The sequence below is a fragment of the Fulvia fulva genome, chromosome 8, assembly GCF_020509005.1.
Source record: "Fulvia fulva chromosome 8, complete sequence".
NCBI lineage: Eukaryota > Fungi > Ascomycota > Dothideomycetes > Mycosphaerellales > Mycosphaerellaceae > Fulvia > Fulvia fulva.
Window position 1 is genome coordinate 1,755,930 of NC_063019.1, and position 14,292 is coordinate 1,770,221.

The following is a 14,292-nucleotide window of genomic DNA, read 5'->3' on the forward strand; positions in this document are numbered from 1 at the left end:
CTGACCTTCAAACTCTTCTCTTTACCAACATTTGATGTTTCCTGCTGTCTTGACCAAGGCTGCATAGCCAGATGCAGATCCAGACCATCTTGGTGTGCGAGCCACCAGCGACAGCGCAACTCCACGTTCTTGCCATGTTGTCGGGCTCGCACATGGCTAGTCTGAAGATATACAGTTCTGCGAACAGCGAACCGTCGCTGCATACACGTGCATATAGGGTATCTCAAATGGAATGTGAGGTACTCCAGGAACGGTGCGGTATGGACGAGATTATGTTGTGCCACGCTTCAAGCATCTGAACGCGAGCCGTCTGTCCGGTACCATGAATGCGTGCTCAACAATATGATGCGATTACTGATGTGGCACTGCAGTCAAGGCATCATATAGTGTTGTCTTGGTGCCAGGCCTCAGCGTTGGTCTCGGCTGCAAATCTTCGCATCCTTCGCATCCTTCGCATCCTTCGCATCCTTCGCATCCTTCGCATCCTTCGCCATGAGTTTGATAGTCATTGCTGACAGGACTTCCGAAGTGGCTGCCAATTTTCTTACGATCTCTTGACCTTTGCTTCCTCCCATCCATCCGACACCACAAACCACAAACCACGACGCCTCACGGCTTACATTCAAGGCTTCACGGGCTTCTTAACGCCGCAGAAGATGCAGGCTAAATAGTGATCGAATCCTCCCGGCCTCATCCCGGACCCGATGAAGGCAACGCGCCGGTCGCAAGCATTGGCAAATCTTGGCCTACCTCTGCATTTTCCAATCGGAAAGAGTCTGTCCCATAGAACTACCACGGTCGCGCGCTTCCATACTCGGTCTTGCTACACGCGCTCACCATGTGGATATTCTGGTCGAGCTAAGGAATGCTGCCCATGGGGTAGACTGCTGGAGAATGGTCAGTGCTCCGTTCTTCAGACCGTTCTTTTGCGTGCTCCAGAGCTTGGAGGTGTCGGATAGCCTTATCAAGTGCCTTGGCATTTCTGCAGTTCGTGCGAGAGCCACGTTGGATGCACGCGATGATGGGCTTGCCACGAGCGCGCACGAGCGTAGTGTTCCTTTGTTGTTGTCCCGTACCCGATCAAAGGTGCAGGTCACATGCCTCATCCCAGCAAGGTCAGATTTGACAGCCGAGATTGGCGAGGTGAGAGCGAGGGCTGAAAGGGTCGGGATGGACGAGGGATGTATAAGAGTGCTCCTCGGCCTCTCGGTATCGGCGCTGCGTCCTGTGCTTTTGCTGTTGTGTACTGTAGGTATTCGCTGCAGGATCTTTGACAATGACAGCTCAAGTCCCAGTCGCGACATGGCAGCCTGGTCTCAAGGATCATCATGAGCATGCTTTGGAGAAGGAGGCGGGCTCTTCCGAAGTGAGCTTGAAGGAGACGCCAACGGGTGTTGATCCGCTGTCTGCAATTCCGGATCCTGATGAAGGTGCTACGGATGAGGAAAGGGCGGCTTTGGTCAGTAGACACAATGCTGGACAGCGTGAACGAAACTGACAATCCTCAAGGACAAGAAGTTGATGCGAAAAGTCGACGCCTGGCTCATCCCATGGCTCTGTCTCCTCTACCTGCTCTCCTTCCTTGACCGTACAAACATCGGAAATGCACGTCTCGCCGGCATGGAAGACGACCTGGGCATGGGAGGACACGACTATAACAACACCTTGACGATCTTCTTCATCTCCTACGCCTTGGCCGAGCCTGTCACGAACGTTCTGCTGAAGAAGATGACACCGCGAGTGTTCTTCACCGCTATCATTCTGCTCTGGGGTTTGATCATGACGATGATGGGCCTGGTGACCAACTACGGCGGCCTCCTTGCCTGTCGTTTCATCCTAGGTCTAGCTGAAGCCGGTCTGTTCCCCGGTGTCAACTACTACCTCTCCTGCTGGTACAAGAGATCTGAGCTTGGTCTGCGTGCTGCGACCTTTTTCTCTGCAGCTGCACTGGCTGGCTCTTTCGGTGGTCTCCTCGCTGCTGCCATTGCCAAAATGGACGGTCTGGGTGGCAAGGATGGTTGGGCATGGTAAGCATAACATCGCATCGTGCCGTCGAAAGTCTGAGATTAACTTTCGGCAGGATTTTCATCATCGAAGGTTTGGCCACCATGTTTGTCGGAGGCTTCTGCTGGTGGATGGTCTTCAACTGGCCCGATACCGCCGGCTTCCTCACCCCAGACGAGCGCCTTCGAGTACGCCGTCGTCTCGCAGCCGACAATCAATCAAGCACCGGTGAAGAGTACGACAAGCGCCACATCATCGCCGCTCTCAAGGACTGGAAGTGCTGGGGATACGCACTGATCTACATGGGCAATCTGTGTCCACTCTACGCCTTCTCCCTGTTCCTGCCAACCATTCTCGCAGGCATGGGCTACCAAGGTACTCGGGCTCAGCTCCTTTCCGTCCCACCATACGCTGTGGCCGCAACCATGACTATTCTCGTCGGCTGGATTGCAGACAAGACCAGACAGCGCGGTATCTGCAACATGGCTACTGTCACACTGTCGATCGTTGGGTTCACTATGCTCATCGCGTCCCAAGACCCTCACATCCAGTACGCTGGCACGTTTCTGGGAGCAGCAGGCATCTATCCAACAATTCCGAACACCCTCACGTGGGCATCGAACAATATCGAGGGCGTGTACAAGCGTGGTGTTATTATTGGTATAGTTGTCGGTAAGTTAGCATTGTGTGCATAAGCAATCAGAAGCGACAAGACTGACCATGCCCTTTCCGCAGGCTGGGGAAACCTCAATGGCGTAGTATCCTCGAACATCTACCTCAAGGGCGAGCGACCAAAGTACTACACTGGTCACGGTACCGTGTTGGCATACCTAATCGTATGCCTCCTTGGTGGCACCATCTTCATGTACACCATGTTGGCTCTCGAGAACCGTCGTCGCTTGTCTGGAAAGCGGGACAACATGCACCAAGGCATGACCGAGGATGAGAAATGGATCGCGGGAGACAACAGACCAGACTTCATTTATACGTTATAGATGGAGTGCGTACATAGACCACTGGCCACATGCTCCGCTCGCGGCATGTAGGGTCAGGTCGTTGAAGTAGACGATTCATACATGATTACACGATACAGACACAGCAGCCTTGATTTGACATCCCCATGATCCTTAGCAATAACCTGCTGCGCATTCGACGATCGAAACCACAGACGCGCTCAGTGACCAGGAGTGGCCGGTCTTTGGGAACCGTGATCTTCGCTCGACAGCGGTGGTAGATTCTGAAGCACTGAGTCGTCAGAGCCACTGCTTTCGCGAGCCTCAGTGATTGCGAGCTCCTCCGCAAAGTGGCTCTGCGAGGAGCTTTCCTCGCTGTCGTCCTCGCTGTCGGCTACCTGATCTCTGCCAACCATATCAGCGCTGTGCTCATGGCTCCGAGCTCCGGTGCCTGAATTTTGCACCGCGGTGTGAACAGGAAAGTTATATGGCTTGTGAATCACCAGCTCCACATCTTGATCACTGCGGAAGTCCTCCAGTAGCATAGCATACGCCGCATCCGTCGTAAGTGGCACCGCGCCATTCCTATGAGCATGACGATCGTAGATGTACTCGGGGAACTTGTGAGAAGACGCGATGTCGGGCGTGCCCTGTTGCTCGGGAGACACATCGAGCGTGTTGCTGCTGTTGGTCACCTCAGGTGCAATCTCACCGGCGTTGCCAAAGGCTGAGGCAATGTCTTCCGCAAGCTCATCAGAATCTGCGATACTGCTGATTGAATGAGGCGCACGCTGGGAGCCGCGGATAGCTTGCTCAACCAGCTCATTGATCTCATCACTGGGGTTGTGCTTCTTTCGTGGCCTGCCTCTGCCCCGCTGGGCGGTCGTGGGCTTCACGGCATGTGATCCCAGAGACTTCAACTGCTTTCGAGGGCGGCGTGGTGGATTCAGTGGCAGCGCATCTTCCTCATCTTCGGGATGCTGTGAAGCAAGCCTGCGTTTCTGAAACTTTTGCGGCGAGTCGTTTCTGTTCCTCGGAGGATCATACTTCACCCTATGCTTGTAACCGGGGATGCCTTCAGTGTGTCAGCCACCTTTTTTCGAGCACTTTGACACCGTCTGAACCAGTGATCGGCGCAGCCGGTAGATTGGGGACGTACCATAGTCAGAAGGATGCGACTTGCTGTCATAATCCACAAACTTCTGTGCTGCCTTGCGCGAGGAGTGGCGACTGGCTCGAGAGTCCTTCTTCCGCGTCGCCGGTGGTGGGCCTGTACGATGTCATGTCAGCTCTTTCAAGCGCATCAAGACGTTCTGGCCCGCCAGTGGGGCCATCTCAAGCAAACCAAACGTACCACGAATTGGGATCGACTCCGGAGCTGCCTCATCGTCAGGGCCGTCGCTGTCCGAGATCGTGTCTGATGAAGTTGGAGGATCAGTCTCAATGTCGCTCTCCTACAGTGACCGCGTTAGTTGCACTCGAACATATGGTGATGCCTGGGTACGCCCGCGCGATGTGAAGAGCGTGGCGCGCATACAGCACATACCATATCATCGGCGAAGCTCACAGATTTTGAGCGGTTGCGCTGCGTGGCCGGCATGTTAGGTCTTGTCACCGCGTCCATCGGGTGATACTACCACGCATGAAATGTCAGTGTTGAGCCAGATGCTGGTAGGTGTCGTTGGGGGTGGAGCGCACGACGCGCTATCCATACCTTCATGTCATAGGACACTGCTGAACGACCATTGCGCGACGCGCGTGTGGTGGGCTTCGGCGGATCGTCGTCCACGATCAGGTGCTCAACGCTAGCATAAGCGGCGTCGTCGATAACGTTGTGGTTGGGGTCCAGACCGCTTAGCATGCGAGAGCCTCGAGGCGGCGGCATGATGTCGGTGTCGGATGGAGATCGCGAAGGATAGCTGGGATGCAGTCAGTGTTGGTGAAATGTAAGGCGTACGAAGCGATATGAGATGCGAGGTGAGGTCGAGTTTAGCATCCAGGCTCCAAACTCACGATAGGAAGGCACGCGTGAACGCGTAGGGTAGGGTAGGACTGGCAATTGCGCCTTCCATGTCGTAATATGTAACGATAACAGAGAAACAGCGACCGTGATTCCAGCTTTCTCTTCGCGGACTCGTTTGTCCATGCCACGCAAACGTGCGCTTGCCTAACCAAGACTCCTCGCTTGCCAATAACATCAATTTCGAAATCCAATGCACGCTCCAACGCACTTCTTCCAACGACATAAACAATACGAAAATCATTGACAGCAACCATACCGGACTATGCGGCGGCAATAGGGAGCGGTGATCGCCTCATGGGCGCAAATCGGCCCATCTTTACGGCACCAATGTCGAACTCTCCTTCATCATCGTCTGAATCATCAGCCTCCAGCGGCTCAACCTCCAGCTTTGCCTCACTGGGATACGCGGCGTCCATAGCAGCACTCATGATCTTCTGGCTGAGATCAGACTGCCTCTTTTGCTCCGCCTCTGCTTCTGCTTTCGCTTGAGCCTCGTCTTCGACTCTGTGCCTTTCCTCACTCCTCCTTCGACGGGCAGCAGACTTCTCGGCACGTTTCGTCAAGCCGGGCAGCTCTTTCTCGGCCATCAGCAATGCTTCGACAAAGTTCTCCCTGGCGTTGGTGACTTCAAGGGTACAATCACCATCTCGAAGTATCTGATGAGCGGCACGTTCGCAAAGTGCTTGAGCTCTTTCCAGTTTTGCGTCGACCTTATCAAATGGCTCCGTATCGGCATTGCGGCCAAAGATGGCACCAGGCCGAGGGGAGCGGGTGCTCTTGATGTGCAGTCGGGCAGTTAAGGGATTGAACTCGCCTCCCTCTCCATCACTACTATTGCTTGCCTCGCTACTGCTTGACCCTGTTCTCGAAAGGCAGTCGACTTTGGCGCCCATCTTGCCTTTCCTGATGGCATTCCTGGAAGATCCGACCGCACGAACGAGCTTCTCAAAGCGCTTTTGGGTGTCACCGTCGTAAAACACCACTGCTGCGGCCTTCGTCCGGAATTTGGAAGGTCCAGACTGGTCTCCCGAAGCGACAGAGGCGGTCTTCCGTTTCCTTTGCGACAATCGCAATGCATCCGAGTTGGTGAGATGTTTCAACGAAGCCCGTTTCAGCAACATCTGTTTACTTTTCTCCTCCGCCTTACCCATACTACCCTTCTTCGACCTGCTCGACTTCAACGAGGATGACTTCGACTTCGCCTTGGGTGGCTCTTGGGATGATGAGTCCTCCGGCACTGGTTGGGTCTCGAACAGTATCTCCTGCTGCCGGTCTGCCGCCTGTTTCAATATGGTCTCCAAATCCGCAATCCACCCGGGAACATTCTGCAGCAAGGCACTGAAGCTTTCCAGCGCTTCGTCTGCCATATCGGAATGTGTTCGGATCATTCAGCTGCCGAAAGAATGAAGGCCGCCGCGGTCGCTCGTGAATGCTCCGGAATCGCCGGTCGTACCAGCGACAAGTCGAGAATGGAATATGGAGTGGACCGTCGGATAGGTGACCAATATCGAATGGTCGTTGAGACGCGGAAAGGTCGAAGAGAGAGTGCAAACAGCAGATGTTTGGGTCCAAGAGGAAGAGGTGAGGCACAGTGAGGTGCAGAGGAAACGCCAGCGCACACGCCTCGCTCTCTCTGCGGGAGCAGTGAGGCGGACCAATGTAGTCACAGCAGGCCTGCGATCGGCAACAGCTCCACCCGAGCACACTCTAGCGTCCTGCCCTGGCCCTGCTCTGTGCTGGCGTAGTTCAGCTCGGATAGCTCATCTCACGTGGGGGCGAGTCAACAGTCTTCAACCACGGAACGTCTAAGGATCTGCTTGGAGCAGTATACTTCGACTGTTTCTCAAATGGTCTTGCGTCTGGGGAGTCGATTTGTTGCAGCAAGCGACGGCACAAGTCAATGGCGTCCTCGGTACATACAGTAGCGTTAAGGTTGTGGATGCGCCGTGCCCCCCGAAGCCGACCCAGAAGTCAAGGCAAGTGCGGTAATTCTTCCTCCTTGCTGTTTCTTTCAGGTGTCTGTCAGCTTGTCAAAGACGCAAGTGGGAGCTGTCTCTTGCTCTGGGCGTTGCACAAAGAAGAGATCAATATTCCGACGTCGTGGTCCTGGGAGAAGTCCTGCGAGTCGTGCTCTCCGACACTTCGTAAAGGGCTCGTAAGCATCAATTTGACACCGCCAAATATAAAGCACGGCGTAACGGGATTGCGCAACAAAGCGGTGCCAGAGTTCGCGGGAGCCATCAAGCTAGGGCAATTCCGCTGTGGCACTACGCCTACTACGACGACCACTATGCGCAAGGCGACACCACGGTAGCTTTGCTCGTGTTTTATATTTCTGGACGCGATACATACGATGATCTCTGTGGTTATCTACAGACTCCCCGACGAGAACAACCAGGACATGGCAATGTCATGCATCGCAGCAGTATTGCATAGCACGTTGGGCTGGAGGCAGAGTGTTCCGCACGAAGGAGGGCACGCTGCCCGCCGCAGCATGCAGATCGACAAGGTACCGACCAGTAGGCATTTGACACGCAGGCCATCAACATTTGTTCTGGACCTTTACTGCGGGTTCTTGGGAATCGTAATGTGACTGCAGTCGCTGCAAGAAACTGCTTTGGTATGTATTGAGATCATCAAAGAGACGCCGCGAGACGAAGAACAGAAGTGGGCTTGCCAGGAATGCAAGCCTGAGGCGCCCGGACAATGTTCCCTACATCCACGACTGGACGACCTTAGCCGCAGCTCTTTATCCCGACCCGACTAAACGTTCCTATTCGCTCTTCGGAAGACAAGGATATGATTTGAGATTCTGGAGATCGCAGAACGTGCTTGCATGCAAAAGATCGGCTGGTGTCTTCGCATCGAGATGTTGGACATCACACCGCAATCCTGCTCTCGTGGACAGTTATGATCAGTAGGAAGAAAGCGGTAACTGATAGCAGCAAGCAAGTCATCCATGGTCGGACAGCAGAGAAGGACAACATGACTGCTACAGACGCAATGCTGCACAAACGGTGCTGAAGCTTCGATCTGGCAAGACGCCCGATCTTGCATTGCTTGCGTTCGTGGCGCTGGAATCTGGTACGACGATGGAGCTCCAGCCGACTTATGAACAGTCACAGGGATGTGTTCTCGTAGAACCACACTTGTGGGTCGAACGCGTTCAATGAATCCACCCTCAGAACACTTGCGATTTCCTGTCTCGTCGAGCTTGTACGACACAACCCCTCGGCGGCATGACGAAAGCAGGAAAAGGTCGTCCTGCTCGGCACACGGCTAGCATGAAATCGAACAATTGGCATACACTCGGCATGAAGAGGCGACTTTCACAGCAGTCTCGCGCTGCGCATTTGGACCAGGACTAAGTGCGATCATGGCCAACATTCCTCGTGAGACCAGCTTTGTGTTTTGTCATCGAACTTGTACACTTGCCGCCTGGAGCTCATAGGATCGGACAAGTCGACAGATTCGACCTCTTCCGGCTTGATCACGCAGACACGGAAGTTCTTGCGAGCAACTGGATCGTGAAAGTCCTCGACCTTCTCACCCTGCTTGAGGTTCTTGTCGTCATACGGCTTGTTCACAGGCTGACCAGGAGGCGGTGCTTTGAAAGAACCTGTACATCAAGCAAGTCAGTCATATGGCCATGAGTCGTGTGACTGGAAGCTGATCCTCTCAACCAAGCCAACGAAACGGCACCGCATGCATACAACCATGACACGTGGACGATGCATGGCTTGCGGCTGAAGAGGACGATGACATGATGAAGTGCTTACCTCTCATTCCTGGAGAGATGTTTCCAAAGTGACCGGTGAGCTCTGTCTTCCAGGACCAATTGTCCCGACCGTCCTCCTTGACGACGCGCATGCGGGATCCTAGCTCGCTCTTGACGGTCCGGACACCACTGGACTCCTTGCTCTGGTCGCTGTCACCCTCGATGTCGTTACCGATGATGAAAGCCTCGCCCTTGATTCTGGAACACTATCAGCACCATGCTCTTGCAGCCAACATGTGAGCACCATACCTCCACTGAACCATGACCTCCTTCGCCCAGTATACTGCCTCAACAGGACCACCGCCACCACTGCCCTGCACCAGCTCTTCCCTGTCCGCGTGTCCACTACTCGAATTGAACAACTCAAACGTCTTCTGCATCCTCACATCGGTGGTGAAAGTGGGCATGTCGCTCTCGAAGACTCTCTCGTTCTTGGGCGCATCGTTATGTTTGTTCTCTGGCAGCTCGGACCAGAATCCTCTGTGAATGCAAAACCTCGCTCGCGGTACATATGGGACTGGCGAATCTTTGTTTGAAGCTGGGTGCAACGAACTGAAGACGAACTCTGGCGAGTCCATCTTGCCCAGATGCTCTTCGAACTGCTTTCGCCATGGTGCCAATGCTGGGCCGTCCGTAGACGATGTTGCTGCCATTGTGCGCTGTAAAGTGCGCGAGAGCTGGCTTAACCGACTGCGAGGTAGGGAAGCTATGGTTGCTGTTCTTTGCGGAGTATCAAGGATCAGGTGAGCCGGATTGTCTCCAAAGATTGCTAAACTGATCTCACAGACTGAACAAGAAGGAAGGCAGAGCGACTGACAGTGTAGTGGTAATAGTGAACTCACCATCAATGTTTGGTTTCGTGGAGCTCTGGCCAGGCGATGCTGTCATCGATTTTTGGCCGGGCAGTTTAGCCGGCACAGTGGGATGAACTCTGTGGTGCTCGACAGGAACATCGCTTGAGCCTGAGCGATGCGCGTCACAAAGAAAAGGTCACCTTGTCGCCAAAAGCAAACTGCTGTGAGGTATGCTGCGGCACTGCATTTCTTGGTAACAAACAGCCCGCGCTGAAGAAGAAAGCATTGAATGTGCAGATCAACAGCCTCCACTGATGAGAGGTGATTTCGTTGTACAAGCGCTCATTCATCTATCTCGACGAAGTATCTAGTCGATCTCGATGCAGACCTTAGCAAAGTGCTTCTGGTCCCACATATACTGGTAAGCATCCTTCACCTGATCAAGCTTCCACACCTTCTGATCAATGACAGGCTTGATGTTGTTGGCCTCAATCGCTCGATTCATCTCCTCGAATTGGTGCCTCGAGCCAACCAAGATGCCACGAACGGTGCAGATGTTTGTAAGGACCTCCAAGAACGTAGGCTGGCTCTCGCCCTTACCACCGCCAAGGAAGCCAATGATGCTGATAACACCATCGAAAGCAACAGCTGCCAGACTTTGCTTCATGGTGTTTGGACCACCAACCTCCACGACGTGCTGTACGCCGCGGCCGCCTGTGAGTTTCTTGGCTGTTGCGCCCCAGTTGGTGTCCTCCTTGTAGTTCAAGACGTGGTCTGCGCCGAGCTCTTTGAGCTTGTTACCCTTCTCTTTGCTGGATGTCGTGGCAATGACCTTAGCGCCGGCAGCCTTTGCAAATTGCACGGCAAAGATTGATACGCCACCAGTACCTTGTGTCAGAACCCAGTCACCCGGCATAAGCTTCTTCAGGCCATAGAGTGCGTTCCAAGCAGTCAAGCCTGCGCAGGTCAACGTCGATGCCTCGAGGTAGTTCAGGTTCTGTGGCATGTGGACCAGTCCCTGCTCGTCGTAGCCTCAATGTTCCATCAACGACACCACCAACACCTCCTGCCAGAGCAGTATCATCGATCGTTCCGGCAATGTGGCCTTGGTTGAAGAGTGTGATTACCTTGTAGCCCTTCTTGAATCTTGTTACGTTCTTGCCGACGTCTTCGACAGTCCCTGCACCATCTGAGGCTGGAACCACGTTGTCGCGTTGTGGAAATGGGCATTGGCCCTTGGTGATTATCAAGTCGCGGTAGTTGAGTGAGGAGCCGTGGACTATAGCTTGTCAGTGCAATTGCGTTGTAAGAGGCAGCGAAATATTTACATCGAACGAGAACATCCTTGTCACCAAGCTGAGGGACTGGGTCATCTTGCTGCTTGAGAGATTCGAAGCCGTCCTTGCCGGTAACGTGCCATGCCTTGTTTCCCATGTTTGCTGTTCGTCAATGCGTGTGTTGAGTACAAACAATGGGGATTGAGTAAAGGAAATGTATACAGTGCTCAATGGGTTGAAGCCAGTATATGAGATGGCCGGTGGCGGTATTTCTAAGCCGACTTACGTTTATGGCCATGTCTCCACAGACAATGATCATGTTTGGATGCCGAAGCTATGATGGATATGACGTTGCAATGGAAGAGATGAGAACATATGCGAGGCAGAAGGGAGCTCCATCGAAGTTCAACCGTGGTCGTCATGGCACGGACCGCATTGGTGAAAGCGATCCCGAGAATTCTCACATACGCGAGTACTTTCCTTCCTGCAGACTTACAGACTGGTCATAGCGACGGTGTCCCATGCTTGGAAAGCATTGCTTCGATCGTCAGCCGCATAAGTGAATGTGTGTGGTTGATCAGAAATCATGACTGCCTCAGACGAGTCTCCATCACGATGGATGATTTTCTGGCAGAGGACTGTGCGTCGGCATGTTCAATAATCGCGCCAAGGAAACCCAGGGCGCCTGATGAGGTTGGAGATAATCTTGCTATGGTGCGTGCAAAGGACAGTTTTGAAGATGTAGGCAAGCGGCACTATTCAGGGTCAAGATCTACAAAAGAGCTATTTGCTGGAGCGTTGGCTTGTACGCACTTCAGGAAAACGCTGTCCTACGATCTGGACCCCGAGGGGTCTCCTTCTCCTTTCCCAGCTAGAGCGGGCGAGTCGCGCCCGACTCCGAGGGCGCCAATGCCCCTGCGGTCATTCCTGTCATTCTTCAGATCGGCACATTCTTCCTCAAAAAGGCCAGCTGATTCCCAATGTTAGCCTCATAAGTCTTCGCCCCGGGATACACATCGAAGTGGCCAGTGTCTAGATACGTGTACAGCGTAGCATTGGTCATCCTCTTAGCCAACGCAATTGCTGGCTCCGGCGGTGTTACATTGTCTGTGAGTCCAACATTGAAGAGTGTTGGTATCTTGCTAGCACCAGCAGTCGCATACGGGACAAAGAAGGGCAACTCCAGAACGAATCGAGCTGGGAAGACGTTCCCCGGCGGTGGAGGGTTTGGCTAAACGAACTGGTAGCCTTCGTACGCTCCAGGCTGTGTCAGAGCGCCGAACTTGCCAGTCCGATTGGTGAGCGTGATGTAAAGTGGTGGCTGACCCAGAGTAGCTCGTCTCGCATCATCGATGCCTGCTGCTGTGAGGCCTGGTAGAGACAGCGGTGGTAGCTGGGAGACGGTTGCGGTACCATTGACGTGAGGAGCCTGGACGATGACACCCGCTAGCTCCGGATGCCTTGCACCAAGTTCGAGGGCGTGACCACCAGAAAGAGAAGTTCCCCAGACAACGAGACGGTCACCATCCACGCCGGGAAAGGTCTTGGCTGCAGCGAAAGCAGCTTCGTAGTCTTCTTGCTGGCGCTTGACGTCGATAAGGTTGCGTGGCATGCCAGCGCTCTGTCCCCAGTAGCGGTAATCGAAGGTAAGGGCGTGGTAGCCTGCTTCGGCGAAGCGCTCGGCTTATGGCTGGAGGCGTGAGGTTTGAAGGCCTCCAAGACCGTGGGCAATGATGACTGCTAGGACTGGCCCGCTTTGGGTTGTAGGGGTGTCGTGGTATCCGACGATCTCTGTGCCGAAAGACTGAAATGTTACTCGTTCGCGAGCAGCTGCGGCCAACGCCGCGAGCGCCCCGATGGAGAGAACACTGAAGACGCCCATTATTGTCAACGCAAAAGGAACTGATGGGTGCCCTTGCTGTCCTTCCCGACCAACCGGAAATATATAGCTGGTCGCATTGTGGCTCGTGGAGAATCGTCCGCTCCGAGGCACGACTGGTAGCGTCGTTGGTATGCGATCGCTCAATACATCGGAGTGAATCCTGTCCGATGTACTTCGATCATATTCTTTCACGATAGAGAGCACAAGAAGCTGACTATGATCAGATTTCGTGAATTGTATGGCACGACTGGCCTGCACGGCACCGCCCGTGGTATGAAGCTTAAAACCCAAGTTCACAGATCGTCGTCAACGGGGCGCAAGCTTAGCACCACAGTGCATGGCAGCAACTCTTTCCGACAGTTATGCGGGATATGCCGAAGGTGGCCTTACTTCTTCGCTCTTGAAAGTGCCGAGCGCGCGCTAGAGCTTGCATGTCGGTGAATGTTTTTGGAATGCAATGCGCGGCCTTGGCAAAGATCGGTCACATTGTAGCGGTCCTCATCCACCGACACCTGCACCAGGCACATTTACTTTTTTCTTTGTGACAGTTGTAACCACGAGACTTTTCATCAGTACTGCAGCGAACTTGGCATTTCTCTCGCAGATTGCAGAGTGCCTACCGCACATTGTGTGATAATGTCGATTGCTCGCTCCCGTCCTCGTGAACTTGCGTGCGACTCTCACTCATCATAGGAATGCACAATGGAGCCGTGTTCCGCAAAGAGCTTGATACCGAGGTCCCGCAGGCGGTCTTCGGCACTCATGACAATGTTATGATTCTGTTTCCCGAAGCAGGTCCTGCAGATGTGCTTGATGCGAATCTAACACAGCCAGGGTCATTAGCTATGATGGGAGATCGCCATAAGCATGAGACGCTGTGGGATGAAGGGCACATCCCGCTAGCCCGAATCGAGGCTCGAGGCTCGAGGCTCGATGTTCAATGTCCAATGTCGTGACGTGCATACCTTGCGTGGGGGCTGTTCAAGCAGCATGACCTGCCAGCTCTGTCTGGCCCTTGACTGTTCGCTGCAGTAACTATGGAAGAATGTTACTCCGTACTCGCTATCGGTCTTCTTCCCTACGTGATTGTGCGCACGATGAATCTTGAACCAGCAGCATCGCTGTGCACAAACGAGAATCTTCCTTTCAATCACGAACTCATTGGTGACGGACGACTGCGCGGACAGTTCGGAGGCCTTCGTGATAGGGGCGAGAAAGTTATGCTGAAGCAAAGCTGGTGATTTCCGAATGACCTTGTTGAGTCGCTTACTGACTTGAAGACACGCGAGCAGTGTCTTTGTGTCGGCGTGGAGCAAAATCGACTCCAACAGCTCGGTCGTGTTGAGGACTTTGTGCATGGTACTGTTACTTGCCGGAGCCATAGTCGCGGCGGGTGCTAGATATGCGTGAGCTCATGGTCCGCGGCCGGAGCTGCGAGCGTGTACCTTCGCGGCCTGCTGTCATGTTCGTAGTGGATGGTGGTAGACGATGTTGGTACGTGAAGTTGATGCTGGTGATTTCGACGCTCAAGTCGAGCAAAGGCGAATATGCCAAACGGTTCTGTGACTGTTGCAGGGATAA

At 53.8% G+C, this 14,292-nt stretch overlaps 7 protein-coding genes across 7 annotated transcripts; 1 reads left to right on the plus strand and 6 right to left on the minus strand.

The window, feature by feature from the left end:
* Positions 1–1,276: 1,276 nt before the first annotated feature.
* On the plus strand, positions 1,277–2,999 carry CLAFUR5_11136 (uncharacterized protein; the record flags this gene model as incomplete). The annotated part of the gene is made up of 4 exons (XM_047910284.1): positions 1,277–1,459; positions 1,510–2,027; positions 2,081–2,676; positions 2,740–2,999. The coding sequence occupies 4 exons, from the start codon at positions 1,277–1,279 to the stop codon at positions 2,997–2,999; spliced, it is 1,557 nt and encodes a 518-aa protein (XP_047765510.1).
* Positions 3,000–3,178: 179 nt separating this feature from the next.
* CLAFUR5_11137 (uncharacterized protein) lies at positions 3,179–5,221 on the minus strand (the record flags this gene model as incomplete). Its single annotated transcript, XM_047910285.1, has 6 exons — positions 3,179–4,032; positions 4,117–4,227; positions 4,312–4,411; positions 4,504–4,542; positions 4,672–4,876; positions 4,971–5,221. The coding sequence occupies 6 exons, from the start codon at positions 5,219–5,221 to the stop codon at positions 3,179–3,181; spliced, it is 1,560 nt and encodes a 519-aa protein (XP_047765511.1).
* Positions 5,222–5,240: 19 nt separating this feature from the next.
* CLAFUR5_11138 (uncharacterized protein) lies at positions 5,241–6,347 on the minus strand (the record flags this gene model as incomplete). The annotated part of the gene is made up of 1 exon (XM_047910286.1): positions 5,241–6,347. The coding sequence occupies one exon, from the start codon at positions 6,345–6,347 to the stop codon at positions 5,241–5,243; it is 1,107 nt and encodes a 368-aa protein (XP_047765506.1).
* A 2,007-nt stretch (positions 6,348–8,354) lies between these two features.
* On the minus strand, positions 8,355–9,411 carry CLAFUR5_11139 (uncharacterized protein; the record flags this gene model as incomplete). The annotated part of the gene is made up of 3 exons (XM_047910287.1): positions 8,355–8,599; positions 8,760–8,956; positions 9,008–9,411. 3 exons carry the CDS (start codon positions 9,409–9,411, stop codon positions 8,355–8,357), a joined length of 846 nt encoding a protein of 281 aa, XP_047765507.1.
* A 508-nt stretch (positions 9,412–9,919) lies between these two features.
* On the minus strand, positions 9,920–10,986 carry CLAFUR5_11140 (Zinc-type alcohol dehydrogenase-like protein; the record flags this gene model as incomplete). Its single annotated transcript, XM_047910288.1, has 3 exons — positions 9,920–10,573; positions 10,605–10,831; positions 10,881–10,986. The coding sequence occupies 3 exons, from the start codon at positions 10,984–10,986 to the stop codon at positions 9,920–9,922; spliced, it is 987 nt and encodes a 328-aa protein (XP_047765102.1).
* A 780-nt stretch (positions 10,987–11,766) lies between these two features.
* Positions 11,767–12,711, minus strand: CLAFUR5_11141 (Quorum-quenching protein AidA; the record flags this gene model as incomplete). Its single annotated transcript, XM_047910289.1, has 3 exons — positions 11,767–12,009; positions 12,067–12,512; positions 12,552–12,711. The coding sequence occupies 3 exons, from the start codon at positions 12,709–12,711 to the stop codon at positions 11,767–11,769; spliced, it is 849 nt and encodes a 282-aa protein (XP_047765101.1).
* A 680-nt stretch (positions 12,712–13,391) lies between these two features.
* CLAFUR5_11142 (uncharacterized protein) lies at positions 13,392–14,093 on the minus strand (the record flags this gene model as incomplete). The annotated part of the gene is made up of 2 exons (XM_047910290.1): positions 13,392–13,532; positions 13,677–14,093. 2 exons carry the CDS (start codon positions 14,091–14,093, stop codon positions 13,392–13,394), a joined length of 558 nt encoding a protein of 185 aa, XP_047765104.1.
* Between the last annotated feature and the right edge of the window lie 199 nt (positions 14,094–14,292).